Here is a 19885-nt window from a genome sequence, read left to right as displayed (position 1 = left end):
TAGGCACTGGTTTTAAAAATGTAGAATATTTTTTGTGGCACAATCCCTTCAAAATGGTGAAGATTCTTTATTCCATCCAAAATTAATAAGAAACAATTGCCCAATGTTTTAGTCCAACCTAGACCTTGTTCACCGTGTCCTGTTTCAACCCCCCCTGATGCAGAGTAGCTGTAGGGAGGATGGCATGCTGCCAAAATTACGGCCGTTAACAAGGTTTAGGTTAGACCAAAACATTGGCCAATGGCTTTTTATAATGTTGGATGGAATAAAGAATCTTCACTACTTTGCAATACAACTCAGTGCCGTGGTTTACTATATCTGACTTTGAATAACCACTGAGCACCACCTTCAGCGACTAGGAGTGCTGACCAACTCTTTCTCTACCAGAGCTGAATCCAGACATATCTCTATTTTCACCCAGGCAGCCCCCCTGACATGAGCATCGGAGTATTTCATGCTCCAATGCTCTCACTTGCCCTGTGCTGTATCGCGCAGGGCAAGGGCTTTTTTGTTTATATTTTTACACTGCTAGAAGGAGTGTAACAGTCCGGGTCTGGTTCGGAGTCTTGGTGGTTGATGCACAGGATGAGCGTCAGTATTAGAGGAGTATTAGAGGATTAGAGGAGTATTAGAGGAGTAGGCAAATACCGTAGTCAGGAGGAAGCCAGTGGTCGATGCACAGGATGAGCATCAGGATTAACAGCAGCGCAGGATAGAGAGAGTAGCTTGATTACAGGCTGAGAGCACAATAATATCGCAAAGCAAGAAGTGCAAGGCTGGGTTTAAATAGGTTGTCCAATTAGAGAACAAGGTGAAGCAAACCAGGGAGGCGGGAACAGAACAAGAGGCACAGGGAACTAGGCTTCAGTTGAGCACAGGAGCTGTCCAGAAAGCTGAATAGCTCAGTTGGAAGAGCTGCTGCCTTGAACCCAGGAATCCCTGGGTTCAAGGCCTGACAGTGGTCCCCTCCTTTCAGGTTGGCCACTGGACACCTTAGGAGCTGGTTTCTCTGCATGTCTGTGATGAAATTCCCTTGTAAGCCTAGGGGTGTGACCATTGTTTTCTGGTTCCCATGAATTCTCTTCTGGTCCATAATCCTTCCATTGCACCAGATATTGCACTGGACCTCTGAAAATTCTAGAATCCAAAATCTTCTCAACAATGTATTCTTCTTCCTATTGGATCTTTACTGGTGAAGTAGGCAGCTGACTTCTCCCTGGAATGGGGTTTTCGTTGAATGGCATGAGCAGTGGCACGTGGAACACAGGGTGTATTTTCAATCTGTTGGGAAGTTTGAGATGGAAGGTAACTTTGTTAACTTGTGCAGAAATCTGAAAAGGTCCTATGGATTATTGATCCAATTTCGGAGATGGAAAATGTGTCTTTAGATTTCTAGTAGATAACCAAACCTTGTCACCAACTTTAAAGGTAGAATGAACTTTGCAATGTTTATCAGCTGCTTTCTTATAGTCTTCTTGGGCTTCTTGTAGCATCTCTGTTAATTTCCTCTGGGTTTCTTGCAATTTCTTTAGTCTGTGAGTAACAGCAGGAATAGGTGTACTAAAAGGTAGGTTAGGAATAAATACTGGATGTAAGCCAGAGTTAGCAAAGTATAGACTTAGAGATGTTGGTAAATAGTTCACCCAATCATCTTGAAGGTAGAAAACAAAACAGCGGAGGTATTGTTCAAGAGTTTGGTTTGTTCTTTCCGTCTGGCCATTGGACTAAGGATGAAAAGCAGAAGACAAATTAACTGTAACTCCTAAAGCTGTACAGAAGTTCTTCCAAAAACTTGATGTGAATTGAAAACCTCTATCTGAAATTACATTGTCAGGAATTCTACGCAACCTAAATATCTCCTTAACCCCTTTGGGACACCGCCTTATTTCACCTTAAGGACAAGGCCATTTTTTGCAAATCTGACCAGTGTCACTCTAAGTGGTGATAACTTTAAAACGCTTTGACTTATCCAAGCCATTCTGAGATTGTTTTTTCATCACATATTGTACTTCATGACACTGGTAAAATGAAGTAAAAAAAATTCATTTTTATTTATAAAAAAATACAAAATTTACCCAAAATTTGTAAAAAATTGCAAATTTCCAAATTTCAATTTCTCTACCTCTATAATGCATAGTAATACCTCCAAAAATAGTTATTACTTTATATTCCCCATATGTCTACTTCATGTTTGGATCATTTTGGGAATGATATTTTATTTTTTGGGGATGTTACAAGGCTTAGAAGTTTAGAAGCAAATCTTGAAATTTTTCAGAAATTTTCAAAAACTCAATTTTTAGGGACCAGTTCAGGTCTGAAGTCACTTTGCGAGGGAATACATAATAGAAACCACCCAAAAATGACCCTATTCTATAAACTAGACCCCTCAAGGTATTCAAAACTGATTTTACAAACTTTGTTAACCCTTTAGGTGTTGCACAAGAGTTATTGGCAAATGGGGATGAAATTTGAGAATTGCATTTTTTTGCCAAATTTTTTATTTTAACCCATTTTTTCCACTAACATCATTGATTGGACTCCAGTTGGCTGACACCTCACTCCAATTAGCTCTTGGAGATGTCATTAGTCTAGGAGTTCACATACTTTTTCCACCTGCACTGTGAATGTTTACATGGTGTGTTCAATAAAAACATGGTAACATTTAATTTTTTGTGTGTTATTAGTTTAAGCAGACTGTGATTGTCTATTGTTGTGACTTAGATGAAGACCAGATCACATTTTATGACCAATTTGTGCAGAAATCCATATCATTCCAAAGGATTCACATACTTTTTCTTGCAACTGTATATCCAAGAAATTAGATTTTTGTTCGTTCGAATTCACATTTTTCCAGTTTGATATAAAGATTATTCTCCAGTAGACGTTCCAAGACTAACTGAACATGTCTGCGATGTTCCTCCAAGGTGTCTGAAAATATAAGGATGTCATTAAGGTACACAACAATAAATTGGTCTAAAAAGTCTCGAAACACATCATTAATAAAATTTTTAAATGTTGCAGGAGTGGTAGCGAGGCCAAATGGCATAACCAGATACTCAAAATGTCCATATCTAGTTCTAAAGGCGGTCTTCCACTCATCCCCTGGACGAATGCGTATGAGATTATAGGCCCCTTTTAAATCTAGTTTGGTAAAGATATTAGCAGAGCAGAGTCTTTCCAGCAACTCAGGAATTAGGGAAAGAGCATAACGATTTTTAAGTTATCTTATTTAGTTCTCTGTAGTCAATGCATGGTCTCAAGGTTGAGTCTTTCTTTTCTACAAAGAACAAAGTGCCGCAGCTGGGGATGAGGAAGGTCAAATAAAGCCTTTCTTTAAATTTTCATCCAAGTATTCTCTGAGCAATTTTAATTCTGGTTCAGAGAGATTGTAAATTCTGCCAAAAGGAATAGTAGCTCCAGGAAGTAGCTCCAGTGTGCTGTCCGCATCCGCATTCCTGGAGTGCTCCCCCAATCTTCCGGTCCGCAGCTCCAGAAAAAAATAGAACATGTCCAATTCTTGTCCGCAATTGCGGACAAGAATAGGCAGTTCTATGGGGGTGCCGGCCGGGTGCATTGTGGATCCGCAATACACTACAGACGTGTGAATGGACCCTAACTGAATCTGGCAGTTCTGAAAGTTCAAAATTGCTATCTGCCTTAGCACTAGTGCAAGCTATAGACCTTTGAAACTTGTTGGGACAGTTAATGGCATTAAGATCTGAGCCCCCACAATAGAGGCACAGATTTTCTGTACGGTGCCTCTCTTTCTCCACCGCACTAAGAGGTTTTCAGATGACATCAATCTGCATAGGTTCAGGTAAGGATTCAGTCTTTTGCTATGTGTTTAATGCTGAGTGACTGAAGGAGTAGGTGGGTCTGTTTCCAAATATCTACAGTCTCTCTTTTCTACGTTCATTAAGTCTCTGATCAATACGGATGCTCAGTTGAATAAAATTCTCCAAATTATCAGGAGCCTCAACTCTGGCAAGCTCATCCTTTATTAGCTCTGATAACCCTAATCGAAATTGACTCCTTTGGGCTGCTAGATTCCATGTGGTGTCAGGTACCCAACGACGAAATTCCGATGTGTATTCAGCAACTGAGCGACTTCCTTGTCGAAGATTATGCAATTTGGTCTCAGCTAAGGCACAACGATTAGGGTCATCAAAAACTTGATCCATAGCAGTGATAAAGCTATCTAAATCATTGAGGAGGTCACAGTTTTTTTCCACCTAAGGGAAGGCACATGCAAGAGCTTCATCTGTCAGAAGATTGATAATAAATAGTGTTGAGCGCGAATATAAAAAAAGCGAATTTTTATCGCGAATATCGGCACTTTGAGAATTTGCGAATATTTAGAATATAGTGCTATATAGTGCTTTTTTTAACACACTACACATCAGGTGATCATCCCTTCTTCTAGCTTGTGGGCCAGTGAGAAGGCTTTGTCACAGCTTAGAAACATCCCTAGCAACCAATAGAAAAGTTGCCTGCCCCTTACTATACAAGTTGCATGTATTGCGAAAAAATATGCGCATCATTAATTGCCGAAAATTCACAAGCGTAAATATATTGGAGCACTTTATCTGCATATAAAGCTATTCTAATGTTCTGCCGTGTCAACCATTTTCTCCAGTCTCAGGACACTTATACCAGCTTGGAAAATGTAGCATAAGTGACTCACGCCGGTATTTTGCACGCATTACGTGAATAATACATTGCCGATTTTCGCAATCAAGAATATATTCTCGAATTCCTGAATTTACGAATATATGACTAATATTCTACAAAATATTTGCAAAATATCGCAAATTTTAAAATTGCCCTTGCCGCTCATCACTATTAAGGAATCCTCGGTAATGGTGACGATCCCCACTGAACTTTGATGGCAGAGGCATACAGGTATTTAAATCTGAGTCTGAGTTGCGCATATCCAGAAGTTGTTTTTGCAGTTAAATTATTTCTTGTTGTTGTTCCAGCACCAAGGTTTGTAGAACCAAATTCTTGTAGCTCAGCCACTTTTTGCCTTAAGGTGGTCACAACAGACTCCATTTTTGGGCGAGATTATTCTGTAACGGTCCGAGTCTGGTTCGGAGTCTTTTATTGTGACTACTTGAGGTAATTGCACGGCCGATAACGTAGTTAGGAGGAAGCCAGTGGTCGATGCACAGGATGAGTGTCAGTATTAGAAAAGTAGGCAAATACCATAGTCAGGAGGAAGCCAGTGGCAATGCACAGGATGAGCGTCAGTAGAGATGAACGAATTTCTCAAAGATTTTATTCAGCCGGTTCGCCTAATTTTCTGAAAAAATTTGCTTCGATCCTACTATATTTGCAACAAATTGCAATATAAAATGGCTATTTCCAGGCTGCATAGAGCCTTTATATGGGTGTAGAACACTGTGCCTTGCAGTAACACGTATAGGGAGTGTGCTGGGGTAGTGAAATAATACTGTCAGTCAGTATGACATGCAGATGACAGGCGTCGCTCTTAGAATCACTGCACACTTCACTTATTTGGGCAGTCACATGGCCAAAACTGACCAAATAACTAAATTATTAACTCAGCCTTACAGGTCGATGTTAGCGTAAAAAAGAAGCACACTCCCTTTAAACCCTTGTCAGCTGATTCCACATAGATGTTTACAGAACCTGTTCTATTAAACACTTATACAAGTAGAGCCCCCCCGACAGAGTGGAGAGGGTGTCAGCAGTAAGTTTGTGTTAAAGTCACTGATTATTTTTCCCTTCCTCTGAACCGTCAGAACAATAACCCCCCCAAAAAAATGGATCCTGTCTGGAGAGCACACGCCTTCACTCGGTCAGCATTTGCTCAGTAATCCATGACTATTGGTAATGCAAAAAACAGGAGTGGATCTAAAACAGAGATGGCACGTGAAGGTAATATTTGCATGTCTTCTGTGTTTTGTACCCACTCCTGCTTTTGGCTACCAAATCATAAGCCAATTCTGTTGCGACCATACAGGCCTTACACCTGCTACACAGACAGGATCCGTTGTGCATCTCATTCTTCTGACCGATCAGAAGGCCAAACAAGGACAGCCAAACAAGAAGGCCAAACAAGGACAATAGCAACCATATCATAGAGTGGGGAGGGTGGTAATAGCATGAGAAGTCCACAGAGTGGCCCTTTGACATAGTGGTGAGGTGGAAGCAGCATGAGGAGACCGCCAAGTGGCACAATGACAAGGTCTGGATGTGGCGGCAGCATCAGGAGGCCACAGAGTGGCACAATGACAAAGTGTGGAGGTGACAGCAGCAGTATGATTAGGCCACAGAGTGGCACGGTGACATAGTGTGGAGATGGCAGCATCAGGAGCCCACAGAGTGGCAAGGTGACATAGTGTGGAGATAGCAACAGCAGCATCAGGAGGCCACAGAGTGGCAAGGTGACATAGTGTGGAGATGGCAGCAACAGCAGCATGGTATCACCGAGTGGCAAGGTGACATAGTGTGGACATGGCAGCATCAGGAGGCCACAAAGTGGCAAGGTGACAGTGTGGACATGGCAGCAATAGCAGCAGCAGCAGCATGATACCACAGAGTGGCAAGGTGACATAGTATGGACATGGCAGCATCAGGAGGACACAAAGTGGCAAGGTGACATAGTGTGGAGATGGCAGAATCAGGAGGCCACAGTGTGGCATGGTGACATAGTGTGGAAATGGCAAAAACAGCAGCAGCAGCATGATACCACAGAGTGGCACGGTGACATAGTGTGGAGATGGATGATCTAATCTGAAGCATCAAGCATTGGTGGGTGGAAATCCTGGCTGATCCACGCCTGATTCATCCTAACAAAAGTAAGTCTCTACACATTTTAGGTGGACAGGCGAGTTCTTCTTGGGGTAAATATGGCTCATAATAATAAGAGCTCCGTTCTTAGATTCTGGGGCATAGAAAAAATATCTTTAGGACCAAGAGGTGGGAATCTAGATAAAAAACTGCTACAGAGTGAGGCGCGCTGGATTCATAGATTAAAGACGATGAGTCCACAAGGCCTTAATGAAGGGTTTTCCTTCACAGCCTTTATATAAAAAAATAGGAGAGTACCTTAGAAGAAATAAATTAATATCACAATTATATAAAATGAACAAATATGGCATATATAGGAAGAAAAAGGTAAGTGGCCTCTGACCTTTTTTTGAATGCTATTTGATTGGGTCCAGTAATTTCGGAACGAAGAAGGATGAAGGGAACTATGGAACCTGCGCACCTATCCACAATAAAGAAAAAGAAAAATGAGAAAAAACCATAACTTGAAGAATTTGTAAGAGCACCAACATGTACCCAGTGATAGTTCATGAGTACTGTGGGACATGAAGTGTATTTAGCTAAATGTGGAATGGAATGGAGGATAGACATACATCTAGTAATGTCACTCCTCAGCCTGAGAAATCATGAGAACCTAATACATGCTAAATACACAGGTCAAAATAAGTAAACGATTAATACCTGAAAACATCAAGTATGGGCGCAAGCGCTCCAATGTTACTTCCCGATCATTGAACTATAAGTTTATGCGCATGCGTAAAATGTAGATATGGATATAAGATGTGACCGCATCACCCAAATTATTGGGCTTAAATTTCTAAGTGCATGCGCATGCTCAGGAAGTCTGTTCCACTAGCTGTGATTTCCAAAAGTCATAGCGCTTGCGCAGTGCATATTACCGCAGTTTGGACCGTCCAATACATCTTGTAATTATCGAGTTATAAGTGTGTGCGCATGCGCAATACATAGCGATAAGATACACTTTGCGATCACACAGTGAAAACTAGGCTTTTTCTAAGTGTATGCGCATGCCCAATAATACTGTCCCTTTATCTACTGACTGAAAAGTTTTGGCGCATGCGTAGTCTGTATAGCTGTCCGGAGATACGTCACCTCTTGACGGCCGAACTATAAGTTCATGCGCATGCGCGGTATTAGATGCGACCGCAAAAATAAATTTTCTAAGTGTACGCGCATGCCCAGTAGCATCGTTTCTTCCGATTTCAAATGAAAAGTTCGGACGCATGCGCAGCTCGCAGTACCGCATACTGGACGCGATGATATGACGTAAATATAGCAACGAATATATTTATTGGGCCACCAAACCCTCAATCAGAATGCTTGAGCAGCGATTGGCTGCAATACCTATAATGACCCACCCATAGAGGATAAAAGAACACCGTGGGAAAGCATTCTTGTTGACAGTAGCTCCTTTCCCCTGATGAAGCCACGCTACAGTGGTGAAACATGTTGGGGGAGCTCTAGCCTTTAATTTTTAGATTAGGTTAGGCAGGGATCCTGTCGCGGAGAGAAGTATCTGCAGACTCCTCCGAACCGCGACCACCAGTGGTGGAGAGATATATTTGAGACACATAAAGAAAATAATGATCGATAACCACTAGGTGACCCTTAAACATCAAATTCCATAAAAGGGAAATATACCGCCGAACTAAAGGTGGATGGATATATGCTAGGGTATGCAGAGTATATGGGTGAAATTAACCCTTCACTCTGCTCAGTGATCCTGCTAAACCTAGAATTTTAAAGTTTTCCTTCACTCTCCCGCTCTATGTTATATTTTTAATAATGAAATAAATAAATGTTATATTTTATAATGACCAGAAACGGGAGTTTATTAGTCTAGGTAACTAGACTATTTGAATTATATAAATATGGCCCCCGCCGCACTCAACACCCGCTCTGATGCCACACTACTGGCCAGGCAGGACAGCTTTCCCAGGGCAAATTTGACCAGTTGCAGCCACAAATCCAGTTTGGCTGCCCAGTAGTCCAGCGCATCTTCTATGACGGCTGGAAGGGTGCTGTCAAAGTATGCGACCACTTGCTGGTTCAGGTTCTGCTCCAGGTCTACCCGCTGCTGCTGGTGTTTTGTTTCTTCACTATGCGGGTGAAGAAAGCTGCTCATCAGTGACTCTAGACTTAGGCTGCTGGTGCTGCTGTCACTTGCGATAAAGTCGAAGATCCAGTCAACCAATCAAGAACAGCTGGGTTGCTGGTCAAGACACGACCGCTATCTGACATGTGGACCTGAGGCCTCGGGAAGAAACCCCTGCTGCCACGCCCCCTTAATCTGCTGCGACCTGTGCTTGCGCCAGAATCTTTTACGCATTTGACACTCTCCTGTGCAGGGCCTGGCCGTTCTCTACATGACATACTTTTAGCTGAACTAATTACATTAAAAGCAAATTAAAACACACCTAAAATTGCCAAATATATTTTTATTTTCTTACTAAAGGATTTAAAATTGGAAACGAAACGATTTCAGCATAAATAACAGAAAAAGCAAATTGCAAATATTTTTCTCTAAATATATGACAATAAACGCTTTTAGCACAAATAACACAAAATGTGAACTGCATCTATTTTTCTCGTATTGTAGTGAAATATGACAAGAAACGCTTTCAGTGCAAATAACACCAAATGTGAACTGCATCTATTTGTCTCATATTGTAGTTATGACAATAAACGCGTTTAGGGCAAATAACAGCAAATATGAACTTACAGGTGAAACTCGAAAAATTAGAATATCGTGCAAAAGTCTAGTTTATTTCAGTAATGCTAATTAAAAGGAATTGCATTAATGCAGCTTAAAATTAGAATTTTGTGAAAAGGTTCAATATTCTAGGCTCGAAGTGTAACACTCTAGTCAGCTAATTAATCCATATCCCCTGAGCAAAGGGTACCTCAAAATTGTGACTTTGGGGTTTCATAAGCTGTAAGCGATAATCATCCAAATTATAACAAATAAAGGCTTGAAATATCTCACTTTGGACGTAATGAGTCTATCTCATATATTAGTGTCACTTTTTAAGTTGCATTACTGAAATAAATGAACTTTGCACAATATTCAAATTTTTTGAGTTTCATCTGTAGTCTATTTTTCTCTATAAATATGACAATAAACGCTTTTACTGCAAATAACACCAAATGTGAACTGCGTCTATTTTTCTCATATTGTAGTGAAATATGACAAGAAACTCTTTTAGCGCAAATGACACAAAATGTGAACTGCGTCTATTTTTCTCGCATTGTAGTGAAATATGACAAGAAACGCTTTTATCGCAAGTAACAGCAAATATGAATTTAGTCTATTTTTCTCTAGAAATATGGCAATAAATGCTTTTAGCGTAAATAACAAAAGTGACCTGCGTAAATATTTCTCGTATTGTATTTAAATAGGCCACTAAATGACATTAGCGCAGTTAACAGCAAAAGTGACCTGCATATATATTTATCCTTTTCCACAGATAAAAGCCACTAAAGGCTTTTCAACATAGCACTTGCACCCCAATAACTAATTGCTGGAATGACAGAGCTGTATTATAAGACTATCTGGATCCCCAAGTAATGTTTCCCTGCACTTGTAAATCACTTTTTTTCACAATGAGGATTTTCCTATGACTCTCCCTAGCATCTGCACACGTCTCACTATCCTTTCCCTGCACTAGTAAAACGCTTCTTTCCTCCTTTTTTTTTTAACAATTAGTTTTTCCTTCACTCTCCCTAGCGCCTGCATACATATCTGTCCCTGAACAAAGTACGATAGTAAATGGCATACTCTAAGATGGCCACCGTATTTATAGTGCTGTGACATCACCGGGCTGGCTGCTGATTGGCTGCATACATGGCATTATGGGTCATCCCGCCTTCCCAGAGTTCCTTGCCCCATTTACACGTGTAGCCGCCATTGCAGTTGGCTAGCTGCCATGCTAGGAAAAATTTGGATTCGTTAGCACAAAGCGCAAGGAAATTGGCATTCGTTCAGAATCAAATTTCTCCTGAAATTCGGAGTGAATTCGACTTCATCAGCTTCGATTCGCTCATCTCTAAGCTTTGGGATTAACAGCAGCACAGGAGAGAGTAGCTTGATTACAGACTGAGAGCACAATAATCTCGCAAAGCAGGAAGTGCAAGGCTGGGTTTAAATAGGTTGTCCAATCAGAGAACAAGGTGGAGCAAACCAGGGAGGCGGGAAAAGAACAAGAGGCACAAGAGCTGTCCAGAAAGCTGAATATCTCAGTTGGAAGAGCTGCCACCTGGAACACAGGAGTCCCTGGGTTCAAGTACTGACAAGGAGGCTTCCACCTAGCAGTGTTGCTGGTGACATCCCTGACACTGAAGGCTTATCTCTGCCCTAGCTGTTTTACATTGACGTCACCGGGCTTACTGCTAGTCGGAAGCCTCCTTACCTAGCTTTACCCATGGAAAGCCTGGAACATCACTGTATCTCAAAAAAAATATATTAGCCCAGGGCATAGGAGCATTTCATTTCATATTAGGGGGGCAGCCTGGGTGAAAATGGGGATATGTCTGGGTTCAGCTTAGTACAATATATTTGACATTGAAGTTTGATGAATCCTGCATCACTATCCAGAACTCTGAAACACACATTTGAGTCTGAAGGATGAGTAGTGTCTGTCATACCGGTAAAGGAAGAAATATGATTATATGCTATGCCGGTCACGTGTCCTCATATAACCTGCCATGAAGGACATTTTACAATTGTTAGTTGAAGAGCAGATAACTCCTATTTTCTCCTTATTCCACCTGAAATAATAACTCTTAGAACTTCATACTAAAATGTCCCTCTCCTTCTTTTTAGAGGTTGTCCAGCTCACTCTTGATCCAGATAAGAAGGTCAGCATGACTACTGTAACTGTTGGATTAAGTACTGTGCTAACCTGTGCAATTTATGGAACGCTACGTCCTCCCATCATCTGGAAACGAAATGGAGTAATATTAAACTTCTTAGATTTGGAAGATATAAATGTAAGTTACAATATTTTTACAATTTTCAGCATTCAAAAAAATGGTACATATTTAGGTTAAGCAAGTGTCTAGCCTTAAAGAGGACCTTTCACCACTCCTGCCATGAGTGTTTTATTAACTTCATGCATTCCCCATGTGATAACAATTCTGGAACATCCATTCTTATGTCTGTATGTTGTGCCAATACTTTATTATTTCTACTAGAAGTTATGAATGAATTGCTAGCAGTCTGCAGTAATGGTACAGAGGGGAGGTAAGAAGTTGGTAACTCTATCCAATCAGTGCTGTTATTTTCAGACTGGGCAGGGACACACCAAAACTTGTAACCCCCCCTCTGTACCCTTACTGAAAGCTAATAGCAATTCATTCATAAAATCTAGTAGGAATAAAGGAATGACACCTCAGCAATGATGGGGCCATTGAGCAGGGCAGTTAGGGGTCTGAGCACTATGCGTTGTACTGTAAGCTGAGCAATACAAACTACAAAAAGTATTAATGTACAGCTTCCTCATAATCCGCATATAGCATCAAGGTAAACCACATTAAGAACATCCAGGTCTGAAGGTGAAGGTTATTATCTGGTGGTCTAGGGCTGTGAAGAGGATATGTCTGTATCCCTGGAAGTCTATGACAGTCAAATTCTTGGTGTTCATGGGCAGTGAAAGGATAAGTGCCAGCATTGGTGGTCTATGATAGCAAATATGTTACTGTCAGTATCCCTGGCAATGTAGGGCTGTGAAGATGTGTCAGTATTCCTTGTGACTTATGGCAGGGAAGGTGTTAATTATTGTATTCATTATGTTTTATGGAAGAGGTTAATGATGGTATACTTTTTAAAAAGTCACCAAAAAAGTTGCAAACTCACTCCAGTAAGAGGGTGGAGTACGACAACTGGAGTAGCTTTTCTACACAGAAATGTTAGGTTTAAATATGCACCAGATTTAACAAACATCATATGATATTTGGTAAATTTGGTGCAAAGTACTAGACTCCCGCAATAGTGACTTCAAATATTACCCTCAGATTCCCCCCCAACATTCATTGAAATAATTTTTTTTGAATGTCTGCAGTACTATACCATTGAAATGAAATAGAAAATATTATCCTTCTGTAGCAGTCTGCTAAAGAAAAATTCCTATATAAATAGGGAACCAATTGTCAGTTTACTGCTGCTGTAGTGTTATCTGTAGAGTAATGCTCAATATAATTGTAGGGATAGGATTGAGATGACAGTTCTCTTGATAGGCCTAGATAACGATGCCCACAGAAGAGTATTGCTCTAACTGAGTCATTATAGGGAGCTCTCTCTGGTCTCAGTGATGGTCTGATTGAAGAAGCCAAGCAAGGTAGTTTCCGAACTAAAAGTCCAAACAAAGGAGGAAGTTAAAGAGCGAAAACAGGAACTAGAATACATGGTGTGACTACAAAAAACGATGTCCAGAAAACCATGCACCCATTTTTCATAGAACAAAATACATAAAATATTCACATATAGGTTGTTAAAATGTATTTTTTTATGGAAGTGTTCTAGGAGTTTGAACAGGGAACAGACTATCCCTCAGGGGGATAGACTCTGAGTTGCCACAAGGCTCAGAGGGAAGAATGGATGGAATACTTGTCACGCTATAGTGTGGGAGGGAAACCCCACACCGAACATAGGAGGGAAAGGGGAAAGGAAATGAGGCCTGAAAACTAGGGAAGGAAGATGGACACCTCCTAGTGAAAACCCTAATCAAAGCCCTGACTGACTACCAGTATGAACAGACCCCAGAGGTAGGTGAGTTCATACACAGGAATACCTAAAGTCCTATCTAACCCTAATGACATAAATGAGACAACCTGTTCCTCCAAAAGGAAGGATGAACGGGAGTCTCCCTAAGGCCTAATACAAAACGACAAGGAAATGCAACACACAGAAAAGCCAAAATACAAAGTGAAAGGTAACACATAACTTCCAAGAAGCTATGGCAGCACCAAGAACTCAGCCGAGATCCAAACACCAGATATCCACAGGTCCAACTGAAGCTATAAACCGCACAGCATTGTGGGAGAAACAACTATAAATTGGGAAAGTTAAATGACCACAATTGCAACACCTGGAGGTTAAGGGTGTGGCCAGTACCAGAAACACAGACGTCTATTAATCCACAAGGTAAACATGTCAAATCAAACCTACGTGTTGCCAGTCTCAAAGATCTTCTGCCACTCACTGTCGCGGGGATGTCCATATGTCCCAGTACGTCCGTGACAATATTTGTTTATTAGGATTAAAGGAGTATTCTGGTTATTTTAACTTATCCCCTATCCACAGGATGACAAGAATGGGGGGCCTCATATCCCCTGCAGCTCCCCTGAAATGAACGGAGTGGCTGGTCGTACGTGTGTGGGCGCTCTATTCATTTCTATGGGAAATCCGGAGACAGCCGAGTGCTGTACATGGATATCTCTGGAATTCCCATAGAAATGAATGGAATGTTCGTTCATTTCAGGGGGCTGCAGGGGGAATAACCCCTTATGCTCCGCAGAGACGTGGGCCTCACTGGTCTTGGTGAAATTACATGGCTGCTACTGGACCTCAGTGTTTCTCTACCCTGCATTGTAACCACTCTACTATAGTTAGATTTTGCAATAATTGTAAGGTTACTTGTGGCTTGTATCCACACTGAAAATAATTCAAGTTAATGTAAATGAATAGTAAACCTGCAATATCACTCCTAGATAGTGCCAAGATGCTGTGGAAACCAAAACACTTGTGAGGACATTTACAGTGTTTAATATGAAAGTTGAAGATATAGATTATGTATCATATTACACAGCCGCACTGTAACTGGCCAAATGACTCATAGATTTCACCTCTCATTAGGAACATTTTTCTTTGGTCCTCTGTGGTGGACAATATGTGACAACACTGATCAGCTCAATAAAATGCATTGGCTTTTGTAGCCCGTTAATTTAATTATCTCAATTTTCGTCCTGAGGTTGCCTGAAGCGGTTACACAATTGCAGTTCTACTTTGCACAACAAGGTTAGCAATTTAGTTAATTGGAAATACAAGAGAAGATTAATTGCAGAATTTAACTTCAAGGAAATGATGTTGCACATTGCCACAGCTGTCCCTGCACACAAAATGTCTGTGTTAAGCCTCCTCTGGGAATGAGAGAAAAGAAATCCACATTCCAAATTCCATTTTATCATTTCGGGCGGCTAAGTGATAATTAATTAGCTTGGAATGATGGAGAAAAAAAAAAGAATGTTGAAATATATATAAAAAAACGCATTTTATATCAGAAAAGTGGCAGCAGAATACTTTTATTTGAAATACAGCTGTTGCTATAAAGGCAACAGGTAGATAGATAACTATTTCTCATCAAAGTATATGAATCTACATATTGTCCTGAAAAATTCTATTTTTCTTATTTTACCTCTTGATAATGTGGGTTATCATCATTTATTTTTAACCCCATTCTTCACAGTACAGAAAATTTACTAGTCAACTGTATCCTCCACCATATCCACAAAGGCTGTCAGCAAAAGGAGGATTGCCATATCCCCTAAAGCCATACGTTTGCCATATTTGCACTCCCAATAGGCCCTGCCAAGGGTGGGTCCTAATAAAATGGGAGCATTGGCGTACTGCAGAGGATTATATGGTCAAGTCCCCTAGAGGGACTAAAAATGTTAAAAAAAATGTAATGTTTAAAAATATTAAAAACCACACAATTAAAATGTTTCATTATGTGAAAAAAGTACACATAATTGGTATCACTATGTCTATAATAATATAAAATTATCATTAACCCACACATAGAAAAAATAAATATAAAAAAGTCTTGAGTTGAATCTCCTACTTGGAGCACTGCAGGTCCCTTGTGAAGCAGGTAATATTCATACTAGATGTGCAAAAGATACGGACCTCGCAGCGCTCTCTGAATCCACAAATAGATCAAGGAGTAAAGGTCCCAAACTGCCTTTCCTTCTTTCCTCTCTGTGCTACTAAACACTGCTGATCAAATCAACTGCGGTACCACTTCCACAATCTGCAAATCCACCTCCTATTAAAATCATAGTGAAGCACCATTGATAGTCAGGGCAGTAGCTAAAGGCTCATGGGCCCTGGTTAAAGTGTTCAGCTTGCCCCCCCCCCCCCCTTCCCTTCCCTCCCCTCATTGCTTTGTGGCCAGGGGCAGGGAAGTACATAGCCTTTGTGCTGCCTGAGACAAAAATTGAAACAGCACCCCTATGCTAAATTCTAAGCCCTTTCCTCCAGCCAGAGGTATAACTTGACCAGCATGTACTTTCTATAATACTGGTGTCTTCTTATGCAGCACAAAGGTTCAGCTTTGGGCCCCCTCAGGCTCTTGGGCATGGTACTGACTGCTACCTCTGCACTCTGTATAGCTATGTCCCTGTTGATAGTTGTATAACACAAAAGGTTTTATTATACTCACAAGAGTAGATTAAAATCAGACACATCAAATAAAAAAAAAAGGTTGTCCATAGTTCACCCGTAGTATTCAGTAGCAAAGAAGTGGGAAGGACTATAAGCAATTTGGGGCCTATACTCCTCAATCTATTTGTGAATTCAAAAAAAAAAAGTAACATGGTCCGTAACCTACACATGGTGAATGCCATAGGGAAAAAGAAACAATTGATATTTTTGTTCTTCTTCCAAAAAATGGAATAAAAAACTATAATAAAATTTATATACTGTGAAATAGTAATAACACATTTTCAATACATGTACAGTACCCCAAAATGGTGCAGTTAAGAATACAATGTATCCAGCAAAAAAATTTTGCCTTTGTACAGTTATAATAAGTTAAAGAAAAAATAAAAAGTTATGGCTCTTGGAAGGCTTGTTAATTTAGTGTATGCAATGTGTACTTGATTAATATTTTTTGTGTGTCCAACAAAAAAGGAATCCATAAAAATTGAGATGAGCACATTTTTGAAACATTCGATTTGGCGGATTCGCCGAGCTTCAAGAAATTTGATTAGTTCCGAATTCATTTGTCACAAATTACAATAAATCAGATATAGCCAGGCCACTCTGCCTAATCATATTTAACACACTTTGTGGCCCAATCTGAGTGTGAAGGATTGGAAGTTAAACTGCAGGAGACTTTAGAGAGAGTGTAATGCCATGTGCATTAACTTCTAGTGCACCCACATTCATAGTTAATCTGCTCTGTAGGTACTGTGCCATCAGTATTACAGGAACATCTTTCACCTTCTATATCACTGTGCAGTGCAACAAGATTCATAGCTAATCCCTTCTGTTTTCAACAAAAAGAAAAGCATACAGCATCTCTCAGTAAAGAATAAAAAACCATGAGTGCCACTGTAGGAGCTATGTACAAATGGCTCCTTGGTGGAACAAAATAAATAAATGGAGGGAGCACCAATACATTAAAGTGTAACTGCCATTCTATTTTTATTTGTGTAATGTGTAAGAGCAGTGATACTAACCATTTTTGCAACATACTTTAATTACTGAAATCATACATTTCAATTAGAAAAATAGCTCTAAAGTGGACCATTTTAAGCCTTAGCAACGCTCCTCTGTCTTCTGTTTACATAACAGTGGAGACTTGGGCATTGCTAAGGCTAAAAATGAGCTATTTTTCTAATATAAATGTACAATATGATTTCAGTAATTAAAGGGATTCTGTCATCAGGTTTCACCCCCTCCAGATATAAATATGGTTATGTTCATGGAGCTTTCACGATTGCTAATGTGGTCTTATAAATGTAATCTGTAGGCTCATTTTGCTCAAAAAACGCTATTACTGACCTGTCAATCAACAGAATAAGGTGCCCAAGGGGATGTAAATGGATCGAAGCTGCCGCCCGCACCCGCCGCCGTTCGTGCCCAGCTCCGCCTTTCCCGACCTCAGCGCCACCTCATAATCCTGTGTGACGCCTCCGGCTCTCCCTCCCTCCCCCTCCTTCTGCTCTAACATCTCGCGCTTGCGCACAGGGCTCTGCCATTGTGCAGGTCATCGAGAGGTTGAGCGATGTGCCGGCGCATGCGCACTTCGCTCTATGAAGCCGAACGGAGAAGTTCGCACGGGTGCATCAGGCAGAGCCCGGTGCACACGCGCGAGATGTTAGAGCAGAAGGAGGGGGTAAAACACGTGCAGTATTCTCACGGGTGCCAGTGTCCATGGGGTCCTCGCGCTGCTGTGATGGGGACCCCATGGCAGGGAAGACAGGCCAACGCTTTCCTTAGGCATCGTGGCTGCCTTCCGGGAGAGCCTGTGAGATCCAGCACCCTGGATCTCACAGGCAAGCAGGCTGTAAGCGTATTGCAGTAGTAATACACTTATAGTCAATGCATTACAATACAGAAGTATTTTATTGCATGGTAAAGGGGATCAGACCCCCAAAAGTTGAAGTCCCAGAGTGGGACAAAATATAAAGTGAAAAAAAGTTTAAAAAATAAAGTTTTCCCCCAAAAAATTGAAGTTTCAAGTGAAAAAAAAAGTTTCTGTTTCCCAAAATAAAGTACAAAAGTTGTAAAAAAAAAAAGATAAGTAGACATATTAGGTATAGCCGCGTCCGTACTGACAAGCTCTATAAAAATATCACATGACCTAACCTCTCAGGTGAGCACCGTCAAAGAAAATTAAATAAAAACTGTGCAAAAAAATTATTTTTTTGTCACCTTACATCACTGCAACATCAAGCGCAACACCAAGCGATCAAAAAGGCGTATGCCCCTCAAAATAGTACAAATCTAACTGTCACCTCATCCCATACCTAAAATAAATAAAAATAAACTATGGCTCTCAGACTATGGAGACACTAAAACATGATTTTTTTTTTGTTTAAAAAATTATATCATTGTGTAAAACTTGAACACCGTAAAAAAAAAAAAAACGGTGTCAAAAAAGCCATTTTATGTCACCTTACATGACAAAAAGTGTAATAGCAAGCGATCAAAAAGTCATACGCACCCCACAATAGTACCAATAGTACCAATCAAACTATCATCTCATCCCGCAAAAAATTAGACCCTATCTAAAACAATAACCTAAAAAAAAATATGTCTCTCAGAATATGGAGACACTGAAACATGTTTTTTTTTTTAAATGCTGTTATTGATTAAAACATAAATAAATACATAAAAAAAAGTATACATATTAGGTATTGACACGTCCGTAAGAACCTGCTGTATAACAATATCACATGAACTTACACCTCAGGTGAACACTGTAAAAAAAATTGAAAGTGTAAAAAAAATGCTTTTTTTGTCACCTTACATCACAAAAAGTGCAATAGCAAGCAATCAAAAAAGTAATATGCACCCTAAAATAGTAACAATAAAACCGTCAGTTCATCCCTCAAAAAATGAGCCCCTACATAAGACAGTTGCCCAAAAATTTTTAAAAAACTAGGGCCTTCAGAATATGGAGACATTAAAAAATAATGTTTTCAAAAATGCTTTATAATCTAAAACTGATACAAACAACCAAGAAAAGTAGACATATTTGGTATTATCGGGTCCGTAACAACCTGCTCTATAAAAATAGCACATAAACTAACCTGTAAATAACAAAAAATTAAAAAAATTAAATACCAAAATTTAAAAACGGTGCCAAAACAGCTATTTTTTGTTACCTTGCCTCACAAAAAGTGTAATATTAAGCAACCAAAAATCATATGTACCCTAAAATAGTACCAACAAAACTGCCACCGTATCCTGTAGTTTCCAAAATAGGGTAATCTTTTTGGAGTTTCTACTCTAGGGGTGCATCAGGGGGGTCTTCAAATGTGACATGGCAGCTTAAAATTATCCCAGTGAAATCTGCTTTCCAAAAACCATATGGCATTCCTTTCCTTCTGCGCCCTGCCGGCTGTCCGTACAGCAGTTGACGACCACATATGGGTGGTCACGGCAATAAATATTGAGTTATTTTTGGCTGTTGACCCTTGCGTTGTTACTGGAAAAAAATGGATTAAAATGGAAAATCTGCAAAACAAGTGAAATTCTGAAATTTGATCTCATTTTCCATTAATACTTGTGGAACACCTAAAGGGTTAACAAAGTTTTTAAAATCAGTTTTGAATACCTTGA

At 40.1% G+C, this 19885-nt stretch overlaps 1 protein-coding gene across 1 annotated transcript in view; it reads left to right on the top strand.

The window, feature by feature from the left end:
* The window catches only part of FSTL4 (follistatin like 4), an 860919-nt gene that overhangs the window by 642486 nt on the left and 198548 nt on the right, over nt 1-19885 (top strand). The window contains exon 5 of the mRNA XM_040405485.1: nt 11639-11805. Within this exon, the coding sequence (XP_040261419.1) occupies nt 11639-11805 (167 nt within the window). The remainder of the gene's footprint in view (nt 1-11638; nt 11806-19885) is intronic.

This window comes from Bufo bufo, chromosome 1 (genome assembly GCF_905171765.1).
Source record: "Bufo bufo chromosome 1, aBufBuf1.1, whole genome shotgun sequence".
NCBI lineage: Eukaryota > Metazoa > Chordata > Amphibia > Anura > Bufonidae > Bufo > Bufo bufo.
This window is presented reverse-complemented; position numbering and strand designations above follow the sequence as displayed.